Genomic DNA, 14342 nt, shown 5'->3' with positions numbered 1-14342 from the left:
GACGAAGTTATATATGGGAGCTATATCCAAATCTGAACCGATCTTGATAAAATTTAGCAAGTGTACTTCTGAGCTGTATTTGATATTTTTCCCTAAATATTGTTGTTGCAGAGTACAAATTACGGCTGCGGAGGACAAAACTAACAAATCGGATGAACAATATATATGGGAGCTATATCTGAACCGATTTCGATCAAATTTGGCATACATATTTTCAGGCCTAATTTGGGTGTATATGCAAAATTACATACTATTCGGGCTGATATTACACGTTTGGTGCACAATAAAATGCAAATCGGACGAAGATATATATGAGAGCTATACCTAAATTTTGACCGATTATCTCCAATTCCAATAGGGTTCGTCCTTGGGCCAAACAAATAATCTGTGCAAAATTTCATCCGGATCGGGCAATAAATGCGACCTGTACTTTGTTTACAAAAATACATGGACAGACGGACGGACAGACGTACGGACGGACATACATAAATCGACTCAGAATGTGATTCTATGCAGATCATCAAAAGGAACTATGGGTCTATCTCGTTTCCTTTTGCCTGTTACTGCACAAATGCACAAAGACATAATACCCTGACCACCTTGTGGTGTAGGGTATAAAAATTCGCATATCTTCCTTACTATAAGCTAGATTGCATATTATTTTTTAAATATTCAATTATCAGTGCGCTCTCATGTGTTTAAAAAATGAACACACCTTTTTGTATTTACATATTCGTTAGCATTGATATTACAATTCAAATGTAATTCTATATTCGAATATTAATTTACACAACACCACAAATCATACACACGGCCTCAAAATGTCTCGCCAACTGGTTTAATAGTCAACTCATGGACTTGAACATGAGGCGGTGTGCCAATGGCATACATAACTCCAGCTGAGATATCTTCGGGTTTCAACATGGGTAATCCCTGATAATTTTCCGGTACTATTTCAGTGTCCACCAGGCCAGGACTTATGCTCTGGAAAACAACAGAAAACCACAAAAATTAAAATTGAAATTTGTTCCGAAATCCCATTCATACCGTTATCTTGATTTTTGTCTTCAAATCTCTGAACTCTTGACGCAATACCTCCGTCAAGCCTGTTACAGCATGTTTCGAGGGGGGATAAATATTAAATTGGGCCACCACACCAGGTGGCAAATTGAAAACATGGTGACCTACAATGCTATTAATCAGCACCACATGACCATCGTTGATATTGCGTTCCTGCATCGATGCGTAGGCGCGCCGTGTGCAATAGACAATTCCCATTAGATTGGTTTGTAATGTTTTCTCCACCTCGCCCAGGTCCATGGTCAGCACCTGACCGGCTGTATAGGTGCCGGCATTGTTCACAAGAACATCCACACCACCCAAATTCTTTTCGATCCAATCGAAAGCTTCATTGACAGATTGTAAATCGGAAACATCACATTTGACGACATGTAAACGTGTCTGTAAATTTGTGGCTAAAGTGCAGCGTATCTCCTCGACACGTTGAGTGCGACGCGCCAAGCCGACCACAATCAGGCCAGCATTAACCAGATCTTTGGCAATGGCAGCACCAATGCCCGAACTGGCACCAGTGACGGCAGCTACGCGATTTTGCCAACGTTCCATTTGGAATGGCACGTTTTGTGCAGGTGGAAGATGGAGGAACGACGGGAGAACAGAGGTCTTGTTTCGCTGTGGTTAACACGTTTCACCTACTCGTTCAAATTGATTGTTTGCTCTGGCTAACGTGAACAAATTAAATCGCGTAAGTCTTTTTTTCCGATTTTCGTTTTACTACTTATTCCAACGATGTGCATTAAGACGACCGCAATGAATGTTTGTTGTTGCCGTCCGATGTCTGGTTTAGAACTGAAGCCTACTGCAACGATATGCGATATTTTTATAGAATGCAAACTGCTTATTTGTGCAACACAATGGATGTCATTTATAGTAGCGAAATTATATTTATTATTGGCCGCAAATAAGCCGTAAATATTACAAACAAGCTGCAGCTAAGTGGGTGGTCGGTTGGATGGGTGTGTAGATGTAACTATGTAATTTGTATTATATGACCGTTTTTATTTACTATTGCATTATTAATCAATTTTAAATGTGAAAACTTTCAAATGGCTGTGGTTGCCAGTACCGCGTATAATCGGAACTGTAACCCATGATGAAGGTAATAAAATTATTTTGACATAAGAAAATTTTAAACCATCTGGAGAAGAAAATAATAATGGGTTTCTCTAAGTAATAACATTCTGGCTTCTTTAACCAGATCGTTAAGGTCAGGAGTTTTCTAAGTCACAAGAATCAAAGGATTTCCTCGAACAAAGCTTATTGATATTCACACTCTACATCACTTTGTGTTTGGGGTATTATAAGTTTAATTGGGCCAAAAATTATGTAACTCCTCGAAATATTGTTCTTGCACATAGGATGTTTAATATTGATCTTCCTACCTCGCTGAGCGGACTCGATCTAGCTTTGTATGTCCGTCTTTCCATGTTAATTTGTAATCACTCTACAGGTTGCAATTATGACCCTATTTTTGATGATTTTGCATATCCCCTTGTCAGAATAGAGGTATATTGCTCTTAGATGTGATGGAAAAAAATATTTAAGAGTTGAAATGGACAACTATAGAGCAATCGACTCGGAATTTTGCATGGGGCTAGAATTTAGGGCTGGGTAGAACTCTACCAATTTGGATGGACATGGAATAATATTTATTTAGGTTATATAGACCATAACATATAACGCTACCCCATGCTAAATTTCGTCTGTATCGGAAGAAAATTGCGACCGCTACATAATACCTTCAACATAAAGTGTTTGGGGGGTGTAGAAAAACTTTAAAAATGTACAATTCCAAATTGTAACTCAAATTGAAAATCGCATGCGATAAAAATATCACAAAAATTGAAATAAAAGTAACAATAGATAGTCACTTTTTATTGCCATATTTTTCCGCGATTGTCTTAGATGCTGATCTGGCTAGAGACCATTCCGAATTGTGAAAATTAGTCCAGCGGTTCTTGACTAATCAGCATTCCCCTCTTTGATATATAAGATTGTATATATTTTGCTATATATGCCAGATTTTGGATATGAGCTTCAATGTAACGATCCATAAATACTTTCCTATGTGGGAAACCAATATTTCGAGGTGTTACATAATTTTTGGCCCATCGAGTTGTAGGGTAAAAAAAAAAAAAACATAAAAATTTCCATTAAACTGCGAATATTTTCTATTCCAACGAAATCGCAATTACAAAAAATCCACTCCTGCCCATTACATTGATGCTGTTATCAAAGATATAGCATATATATATATTTATATATTTAGATCGAAATTATCGTCCGAATTCCGCGAATTTTTACATGAGGCTAGGGTTAAAATCAGAATAGAAGCCTACTTACAAAGTTACCAAAAACCTAAAAATTGTGTAGATTTTGTAATCGCCAAACAATTCGAAAATAAATAGCTAATAAAACAAAGATTTGCATGAATTAGCAGTTATGGTGAAAAAAAACAACATAAAATTTTGCAGGACTATGTGGCATTATTTCATGAAAATAAAATGTTGAATATGCTTGAAAAAATTTTTGAATGTGAAATTTCTACTCGTTTTGAAAGAGCGAATTAAGAATTTGATATTATAGGAACATCCACTTCATTAAAAACCGATGATTTTTTAGAGATCGTAGATATAATTATATAGGGCCAAAACGTGCCTCATCGAAATAACCCTATTAGATCCTAATTTTCGGTGGACAAAATGCGTATTAAGACATTTGGAGTCGATCTATGGGTGTCCGTCAGTCCGTCTGTCTGCCTGGCTGGTGCACACGATAACTCTCGAACTGAGTATCCAAGCTGGTCCAATCTTGGTACATGGTAATTTTAATAACAAACTTAGTTCAAGTTCGGAAATGGGTAATATCGGACTACACCTTCTGGAACCTCAAAAATTTCAAAGAAAATAATTTACCTCTTAGAAAGAGCTAGGCCAGCTTTGAAAATGGAAAATATCGGGCGACTCCATTAAGTACCTCACCCACAAAGGATAGAAATTTAGAATAATTATAGCTGTTATAAAATGTTATGTAAGAGTCCGATTGTTTTTAAATTACATACATTACATTACTTTTATTAACCAAATGTCTAATGTGAAGATGGAATATATTGACCTACTCCTTCTAGGACCTCCCACACAACGGGTCAAAATTTTGAATAGCCACGAAGCTCATAAAATTAACATCCAATTCCATTCAGACTTGGCACATCTCAATATTTATATAAACATAAGGTCTGTTATAAAGGTGGTATATGTCGGACCATTTCTTCTGATTCCTTCTCCACAAAGAGTCAAAATTTTGAATAACCTAAACGATCATAAAATCCAAAATAAGCGATCACAAAATAATAATAAGGGTTTCATCAAATTTCACACATGCCATTATTTTAACTAACATTAGATCAGCTCTGAAAATAAGATATCGGCTCAGCCCTTCTGGTACTTCCTCACAGAGGGTTCAAAATATCCAACTCTTTTTAAATTTCCTACATCCAAACATTTTTGCTAACGCAAAATCTGTTGAAAATATGATAGATATCTGCCAAACCTTTCTAGTACATCAACCACAAAGGTTCACAACTGTCAATGCTTATATCTGTGCTAACTTACGAAACAAGTCGGAGATTATATACAACTTGCTATATCTAAATATTTCTCTTAACCAGAAATCTGATGTAAATATGTCATTAATCGAATTGGACAATATTGGACAACTGCGTCAGGACCACCCCCATAAAGGGTCAACAGTTAGAATAATCGTAACTCAAGGCTGGAGGTACAACGAATAAAACCGACTGATACTGCTGATCTACTTGCATAATCTATTGGAATTTTCCTGCATGTAAGGACAACTGTAGAGACGCGGGGCCGTACAACACTATAATATGTCGGAAGCCCCCTTAGGTCCATATCTATTTTGGTAGATTTCGTTTTTGAGACAATGTTATTTGTCTTACATTTACGTTCTCTTCATGTAAACCAATGGTCATCCAAACTGCTAGACTTATGCCCTGTTCTGAACTCAATCCTCATGTAAAATTCCGTGTCAATGGATTTTTAATTGTGACCTGCTGCAAAATCAGCAAATTTATAATTTTTTATCCCTTTGAAGTGTATATTTTCAACAACAATAAGCTTCTATTCTGACCCTAACGAAATTTCATGGGGATCGAAACCCTGCAACAGATAGTGTTGCAGGGTGTAAAAAACGAAGAAAGTGTGCAATTTAAAATTGTAAGACAAAATAAAAAACTCGCATTCGATAAAAAAGTATGACAAATAATAAAAAAATAACAGAAAATATTCACTTTTTTATTTTTACGCGATTTTCTGAGATTTCATACTTTTCTGGGAAGGTGCCATTCTGAGTTGGTGAGAATTGTCAAAATCAGTTCAGAGGTTCCTGACTTGTAAGCGGAATGACTAACATCAATTTATTTTCATATACATTGTAGCTATTTATCTATATATTCGATATGGTATATAAATAACTATTAGCATCTCTGTAATGGTCAGAAGTGGTCGTTCAATGTTTTTGTAACTCCGCCAGGATTAAAAATATTCGCGGTTTAGTTGAAATTTTCTTTTTTCGCGTCGATTGGTTTATAAGAGTGGCCAATGCAAAATCATAAATGTTTCGGTTTTTGTACCCTTTCCACTTTTAAATATTTTGCGATCATCTCCAAAATAATAGGTTTCTATTCTGATATAGTGTTAAACAAGTAAAAAATGCCGGACCGAACTTTTAATACACCTCCCCCCAACATTGGGCAAAGAAAACATTTTTGTATAAAAGTATCTGAAAAAGTATGACCGTTTGGATAATGCTGTTAAACTATTCAAAAACCCATAAAGTGAGTGAGGCCGTTATATGGGGCCCATACCAAAACGGGAACCTCCACAGACAATTTTATACTTCAAGAATTGTCATCTACCAAAGCTTGTTAAATATCAAATTTGAAACAATTTTGTGGATAAATGTGAAATAGAATTATCAAAATATCGAGTATCGGTAGGTATCGTTAAATGTGCGCTATAGGAAAACGTGGACCTAAATATTCTGCCGATGGAACTAGAAACTATTATGTCCTACAAATTCCAATTTTAGAAAAATGTGACAAAAATCATCAAAATACCGCATGTCGGAGGTACCGTTATTTGGGAGCTATGCAAAAAGTGGACCTATACATACAATATTTCGCCACCGGACACATTATGACTTACAGATAACAATTTTAAGACAAATTCGTAAAAAATGTTTCGAAAATCTTTAAACTACCCAATAGCGAAATTTTCCCTTATATGGGGGTTATTCCACTACGTGGACCGAGACACAATACAAATTTGACAACTTTTAAAGCTCTACGACAACTAATGTGGGCTGTATCGTGGTTTCAACAGACAGAGTGGCGGATATCTTTAAATAGACTTAAATTTATTTGCTAAATTTTATGCCCAGATTTCTTTCGGCATTTCATTGTGAAGTCGGTATACAATTTTATGCCGATCAGTAACATATACGTTAAGCGTCCCCTGCAAAAGAAGATTCTGGTTTAGTTTAATTTTAAATAATTTTTCCTTCATTATATTCAATTTTTTAGGAATCTTTCATACTTTTTTACAAAGAGTCATAAATTACTTTCTTTCTTTAATTTAATATTTCCTATTAACTTTTTAACGATTACTCTGTACAACACTATGTGTTGGGGTATTATACGTTTGAGTGGCCAAAAATTATATAACACTACGAAATATTGGTTTCCCATATAGGAAAGTATATATGGATCTTCCTATCTCGCCGAGCTGAGTCGATCTAGCTATGTATGGCCGTCCGTCTGTCCATGTTAATTTGTAATCACTCTACAGGTCGCAATTATGGCCTGATCTTCACGAAATTTAAAATGTAGGTGGGATTAAGGTCAGAATAGAACCCTATTTCTTTTGGAGATGATCCCATAATATTTAGGGGTTGAAATGGACCAAAAACTGAAAAATTTCTTGATTTTGCAGTTGCTCTACAGGTCACAATTATAGACCCATCGAAGCGAAAGTCAGCATGGGGCTAGAGCTTTGGGCTGGGCAGAAGCCTTCCAATTTTTATGGTCATCGGGTAATATTTAGTGGGTGAAATAGGCCACAACATGTGTGTTAAATAAAAGTCAACTTTTCCGTTAAACCACGAATATTTTTAATCCCGGCGAAATCACAAATAGACGAACAGGTCAATTCTGACCGTTACGTAGATGCCGATAGTAAAAATATCGGATATATATAGCGAAATATATACAATGTATATAAGGGGATGTACAAAGGAAGGGGATGTTAGCTAGAATGCTTATATCTCCAGAATGGCTGGAGCGATTTTGACAAATTTTGTAAAAAAAAAAATCGCATAAAAAATGTCAATAATGATGTTAATATAGATTTTTTAGTATCATGTGACATTTTTTTATTTTTCATATTTTTAATCGCTTGCGATTTTTTTCAATTTGGCTTATAATACATTTTGTAATATTTTTCACCTTACAACACAAGTTGGGGTTATTTTATACAGATTGCAATTATCGTCCGATCCTCACGAAAATTTTCATAAGAGTAGGATTAGGCTTAGAAGGGCTAGGGCTATTGTTTTTAAAGATGTCCGCAATATATTTAGGGGTTGCAATGGACCAAGAACTAAAAATTTTCCTGATTTTGCAGCCGTTATAAAGGTCACAAATAGAAACCAATGGATACGAAATATCGCATAAGATTAGAGTTTAGGACAGCGTGTAGAATGGACCACTAATTTTATGTGAAAAAATACCAGCATTACTTACAGGCGATATCCGAGCACACAAAAAAAAGCGAATCTCTGGCTATTTTATGCTGATGTCATTGACGAATATAGCCAAATATCGTAGACAAGCAAATCATATAGATGAGTCTAAATTTGGAGATACAGAGGAGCTTCTTGCTCTTGGAGATGATTGCAAAATATTTAGGAGTTCAAATTAACCAAAAACAGAAATATTTTTCCGATCACACAATTGAAGGCAATCGACACGCTTGTGAAGAGAGTTAAGGACAAGGAAGAATTGTAGCATTTTGGATGACCATTGGATTATATTTAGCAGTAAAATGGACCACAACAACTAACAGCCCGACGGAGTGCATAAATATTGGGCAAATGTCCCTAGTCAAAATCCTAATTTCAAAAGCCAAATCTTCCAATATGGATTTGGTCATAAGGGGGCTTTTAACATATTGTAGTGTTGTAGGGTATAACATAGTCGGCCCCGTAGGACTATAGCCTTTGCTTAGTTGTTAAGTTTCTTTTTATTTTATTTCATACAAATAAATTTATGCATATGTCAGTTTCACATTCATTATTAAAATTTATTATTAATTTACAAAGATGTACAAACTGTATGTGTAAGTGTGTCATTAATTTATTCACTTATTCACTAATTATGGGCAAAGTCATTCAAACACAGTTTATTAGTTGGGCTGGCCATGTGGAGAGCCCACAATGAATGTCATTTACATTATTATTACAGACCTACTGCAAATTCTCTATTGTTTTTCAAATTAACGTCACATTGTTGTAAAGTAGCAGCTATATCATATGCAAATAAATGTAATAGAATATTACATGGTAAAACGATTGTCATTTGTAACTCGCACACATTCGTTGATATGCTCAAAACGTGTTATAACTGAAAAGCGACGCATTTGAAAAATTATTAATAGCAAAAATTCCCCCATAGCGATGTTAGTAGAGGCCCATATTTGTAATAGATATCGTAATGTATTTTACAACAGACATCGACAAAATGTTCTTCTGAAACGAAATTGCTATTGATGTTATTGATTACATACAACCCTTTTTTGTATTCGCAATGAATTTAGCAAATATTTTCAATGATTCGACTGAATAAACATCCAGCAGATTTATTCCCAATCAGTTGAACAAATACTACAATTTGTTTTTTTTTTCTCCTTTTTTTCATGTTTTTTTTTTTAATTCTCTAGGTTCTATTGCCCCGAACGACAAGTGTAAACACAAAATGTAAATGTGAATATTCACAACGCACAAATGCGTAGAAAATGCTGAAATTCTACAAATTGCTCGTACAACAAATTCGAAGACAAATTAAATGCTTTGCTGTAGAAAATTTTGGAAATTGTTGGAAAACAATTTTATGGAAGAAGAATTAGGACTAGATATATATATTTTTATACCCTACAACACTATGTGTTGGGGTATTATAAGTTTGATTGGGCCAAAAATTATGTAACACCTCGAAATATTGATTTCCCACATAGGAAAGTATATATGGATCTTCCTATCTCGCCGAGCTGAGTCGATCTAGCTATGTATGTCCGTCCGTCTGTCCATGTTAATTTGTAATCGCACTACAGGTCGCAATTATATCCCAATATTCACGAAATTTAGAATGGAGGTGGAGCTATAGCCAGAATAGAACCCTATTGCTTTTGGAGATGATCGTATAATATTTAGGGGTAGAACTGGACCAAGTTATAAACCAATCGCAGTTATAAACCAATTACGACAGGGCAGAAGCCTTCCAATTTTGATGGTCATCGGGTAATATTTGGTGGGTGATATAGACCATAACATTTGTGTTAAATAAAAGTAAATTTTTTCATTAAACCGCGAATATTTTTAATCCCGGCGAAATTACAAATAGACGAACAGGTCAATTCTGACCGTCACGTAGATCCCAACGGTAAATATATCGTATATATGTAGCGAAATATAAACAATGTATACACACAAAGGAAGGGATGTTAGCTAGAATGCTTATATCTCAAGAATTGCTGGACCGATTTTGACAAATTATGTCAATTCAGAATGCCCTCTTGGTATAAATATATAAAATCTGAAAAAATCGCATAGAAAGTGCCATCTTTCTGTAATGTAAATATAGATTTTGTAGTATTTTGTGACATTTTTTTATTTTTTCATTTTTATCGCATGCGATTTTTTTATTTTGACTTATGATATTGAAGAATACATTTTGTAATATTTATACATTTTACAACACGTGTTGGGGTTATTATATACAGATTGCAATTATCCTCACGAAAAAGGGTAGGTTAGGCTCAGAAATGTTAGGCCTATTGTTTTTAAAGATGTCCGCAACATATTTAGGGGGCCATGGGGCTAAATGGACCAAGAACTAAAAATGTTCCTGATTTTGTAGCCGTTATAAAGGTCACAAATAGAATCCACAGGATGCGAAATCTCGCATGAAGTTAGAGTTTAGGACAGCGGGTAGAATGGACCACTACTTTTGTGTGACAAAAATAACATACAAATATCGTAGACAAGCAAATCATATAGATGAGTCTAAATTTGGAGATACAGAGGGGCCTTTTGCTTTTGGCCATTATCGCAAAATAGTTAGGGGTTCAAATGAACCAAAAACGGAAAAAAATTCCTGATCAAACAATTTAAGTCAATCGACACGCCTGAGAAGACAGTTAAGGACATCGAAGAAGTCTAGCATTTTGGTTGACAATTGGATTAAAATTAGCTGTTAAATGGACCACAAGAACTACCAACACGACGGAGTGCGTAAATATTGGGCAAATGTTCCTGGTCAAATTGCTAGGGGTAATGACTGGGCAGTGAAATGTGATATAATTTCAAAGGCGATATCTTCCAAAATGGATTTGAACATAAGGGGGCTTTTAACATATTGTAGTGTTGTAGGGTATCACATGGTCGGCCCCGTACGACTGTAGTCTTTGCTTACTTGTTTTAAACAGGGCTTTTTTAAAAAAAATGAATTTTTTAAAATATTTGTCAAAACTTCTGCGCCGCGAATCATAGCGTTTTGCCAGAAAATTAGTATTTTGGATTCATCATTAGTAGAAAACTTTCCGGTGTAGAAAATTTTGGAAATTGTTGGAAAACAATTTATGGAAAAAGAATTAGGACAAAATATGTTTTTCAAAATGGGGATTTTCAAAGTAAAATATGATTTTTTTAAATATTTGTAAAAAACGTCTGCGCCGCGAATCATAGCGTTTTGCCTGAAAACTACTATTTTGGCCTTATCGTTAGTAGAAAACTTTGCGACGAAGTTGTTTATGGTAAACATAATATAACTGGGAAGAAGTAGAGATGTGCTGTTATGTGGGGGGTATTCCGAAATAATTATTAATATTAACTACTTTCTGTCGGAAGGTTTTCTCCGCTGAGGGAAAATATCATTCTAAGCAGATTCCGGGAACTATGGTCAAGAAATAACTAAAAACACTTGGAATTATACAATACTGACTGACCGAGAATGATCGCCTATATGAAACAGCTGAAACAGCACATTTCCAACAATTTCTCCATATCTCTATCAAGAGAGATCCCAATATCAAATGTTAGAAATTCAACCCCATTCCTTCACCCTATACCAATTTTAGTACTTTTCGCACACCCATACAACACATTTCCGAGACCAACTCCATATCTCAATTTCAGGTTCCAACGGAGACCCTTCAGCCAAAACCACATTTAGTAATATTAGAACAAATACAGGGTGAGATGAAAAAACTGCAACAAACTTCAGACTGCTGTCATTTCTAAGCCACTCGTCCGACAGCTGTTAAAATTATTCCATTGACAGCTTATTATATTGTTTACAAGCGTACAAAAAAAATTTTGATGAGAATTTTCCAGAAAAAAAATTATTCGTGATGGAATTAAAGCGTGATAGAGTAGTTTCTTTATGTTCGGCTGGAAACCCACAAGTGGGTATCGTTAGAGCACTCCAGCATTTATATGTGAATAAATCTTTTATGTCTCGTATCATCGCTATTTACAGTGATACTGGTAGCGTAGCCCGACGTCAAGGTGGTCAAAGTGGACGGAAGAGAACAGAAACATCAGCAGAAATGGTTCGAAAAGTTAAGAAGCGACTTGATCGAAACCCGCATCCCTGTGGCCGAAAATTGGACTCGGGGTAAAGCCATTGAAATTCCAAAAAGTACAAAAACTTACACCGCAACAGGAACAAAATATACTCAAAGACTTGCTTTGCTTGGTCGATAGTGGTGAACTGTCGAATTAGGTTTTTTCCGATGAGAAAATGTTCATAGTCCTGCAGTTGGTAAACTAACAAAATGATCGTGTTTACTGCCAAAGAGGTCAGCTGAAAATGTGCGCCTTCGGTTGGCCACCAGAACTCAAGCGCCGGCCATAGTGATGGTGTGGGTCCCTCTCCGCTAGTATTAATCGACCGTGGCATCAGAATAAATACCGAATATTATCGTGAAAATATTCTGGAGAGTGTATTAAAGCCTTTGGATTTTTCAACAGGACTCAGCATACGCCACCCAAGAATGGTTACAAAATGACATTCCTCGCTTCATTTCTAGCGCGCAATGACCACCAAAATCTACGGATACCGTTGGACATTTGTATCTGGAGTATTTTGGAAAGTAAGGTTAGCACTAAAAAATACCAAAATGTCGATCACCTCAAGCAAGCGCTTCGCTGGAAATTTGCCAAAATACCGCAGAGCAACATTTGGGCAGCGTGGTTTCATTGGCCGTTTGAAGGTTATAATTTGTGCCAAAGGTGATCATTTCGAATAATTCTAAACTTATTCTAAAGTTTGATTCTATTTCCGAAATTGTTTTGCTTTCATTCAATAAAATTAAAAAAAATGTAAAAATTATGGCGTTTGACTTCCTTACATTTTACATCCTCATCTAAGCAGAAATATATTACCATTTAGTACTTTTCGTACAATTATTGTACAAATATCCGAAACCATCACCATATGTCCATGCCACATCTGTACAGCGACCATAATACCAAATTTAAGATTTCAAGCACTATTTGTTTACCCAATACCAAGTTGTACCAAATATAGTACTGCCCAGTATACATTTCCAAAAGCACCTCTTTATCTCAAACCTATCACTAACCGGAAACCAAATTTTCAATTTCCAGATCTATCCGTCCATTATTAACCTAACTATTCCAAATTTAGTACCATTTAGTACAGTTCATACATATTTCCAAAGCCACCTTCATACATAAAAATTTATCAACCTTGATTCTCATACAAAATTGCAGTTGTCAGGTTTTAGCTCTATCCGTTCACTTAAAGTTTGCACTTCATCAATGACTCTCATTAAAATTTTCAGAATTTATTCTGTTTATTCAATATAAAGTATTAAATTTTTAGTACATTTTAATGGTAACATGGCAGGGCTGAACTTTGAATACCCTCCACCATTTCGAACGAATTCGGAAATTTTCAAAAAATAAAAAGATAGATAAATAAAATAAATAAATCCGTTAAAAATTCTGTTACAATCATCAAAACACCAAATATAGGGAGGCATCGAAATTTAGGTGCTATACAAAGAGCTAGACCTGCATAGACAATTTTCTGTCACCGACTATAGTACCCCCTAGGAGCTTTTAATACAAAATATGAAACAATTCCGGTAAATATTGTCGCTAAAATCATCAAAACACCGAATATAGGGAGATATCGTTATATGGGGGCTGTACGAAGTCCTGGACCTGTACAGATAATTTTCTGTCATAGGCTTAAGTACCCATTAGGAACTTCAAATACGAAATTTAAAAGAATTCCGGTGAATAATGCATCTAAAGTTATCAAAAACCGAATATATGGAGGTATCGTTAGATAGTTTTTCTATCACAGGCTGTAGTACCTATTACGAACTTTTACTACAATATATGAAACAATTCCGGTCAATAATGTCGCAAAAATCATCAAAATACCGAATATAGGGAGGTATAGTTATATGGGGGCGATACCTAAATTTCAATACCAAAATTCCTGCAGACCAAACATATATTTGGGTAAAATTGTATCAACCTACTTCAACTTGTTCGGAAGCTACAGTGATTTCCACAGACGGAGTATAATCGTTAAATCGACATAGAATTTTATGCCGATCAAGAATATATATACATTTTGGGGTCGGAAATGTATATTTCGAGGTATTACAAATAGAATGACAGACTTAATATACCCTCCATACTATGGTGGAGGGTATAAAAACCAAGCCTTAACTCATTACAACTAACCAACACGGACCCACAAAAAATTTCAAGGTTCTAGCTTTAGTCAGTTAGTCACTCACTGATTTTTCAACCTTCTGAATTGATGCTTTGCAGGATATTTTTGCCTAAAATCTCATTAAGTACGGCTTTAACCCTAAAATGAGTTATATATACATATGAATTCCTGGCGTCTACGTAAGGGTTTA

General features: G+C 35.3%; 1 protein-coding gene across 1 annotated transcript; it reads right to left on the bottom strand.

The window, feature by feature from the left end:
* Nucleotides 1-631: 631 nt before the first annotated feature.
* On the bottom strand, nt 632-1915 carry LOC101896442 (farnesol dehydrogenase). The gene is made up of 2 exons (XM_005178108.4): nt 1048-1915; nt 632-984 (listed from the first exon to the last, which is right to left on the bottom strand). Exons 1-2 carry the CDS (start codon nt 1624-1626, stop codon nt 817-819), a joined length of 747 nt encoding a protein of 248 aa, XP_005178165.1. The 5' UTR covers nt 1627-1915; the 3' UTR covers nt 632-816.
* Between the last annotated feature and the right edge of the window lie 12427 nt (nt 1916-14342).

The sequence above is a fragment of the Musca domestica genome, unplaced genomic scaffold (assembly GCF_030504385.1).
Source record: "Musca domestica strain aabys unplaced genomic scaffold, Musca_domestica.polishedcontigs.V.1.1 2, whole genome shotgun sequence".
In the NCBI taxonomy this organism is placed as follows: domain Eukaryota; kingdom Metazoa; phylum Arthropoda; class Insecta; order Diptera; family Muscidae; genus Musca; species Musca domestica.
The sequence above is the reverse complement of the archived record's forward strand: the minus strand, read 5'-3'. Positions and strand labels throughout refer to the sequence as shown.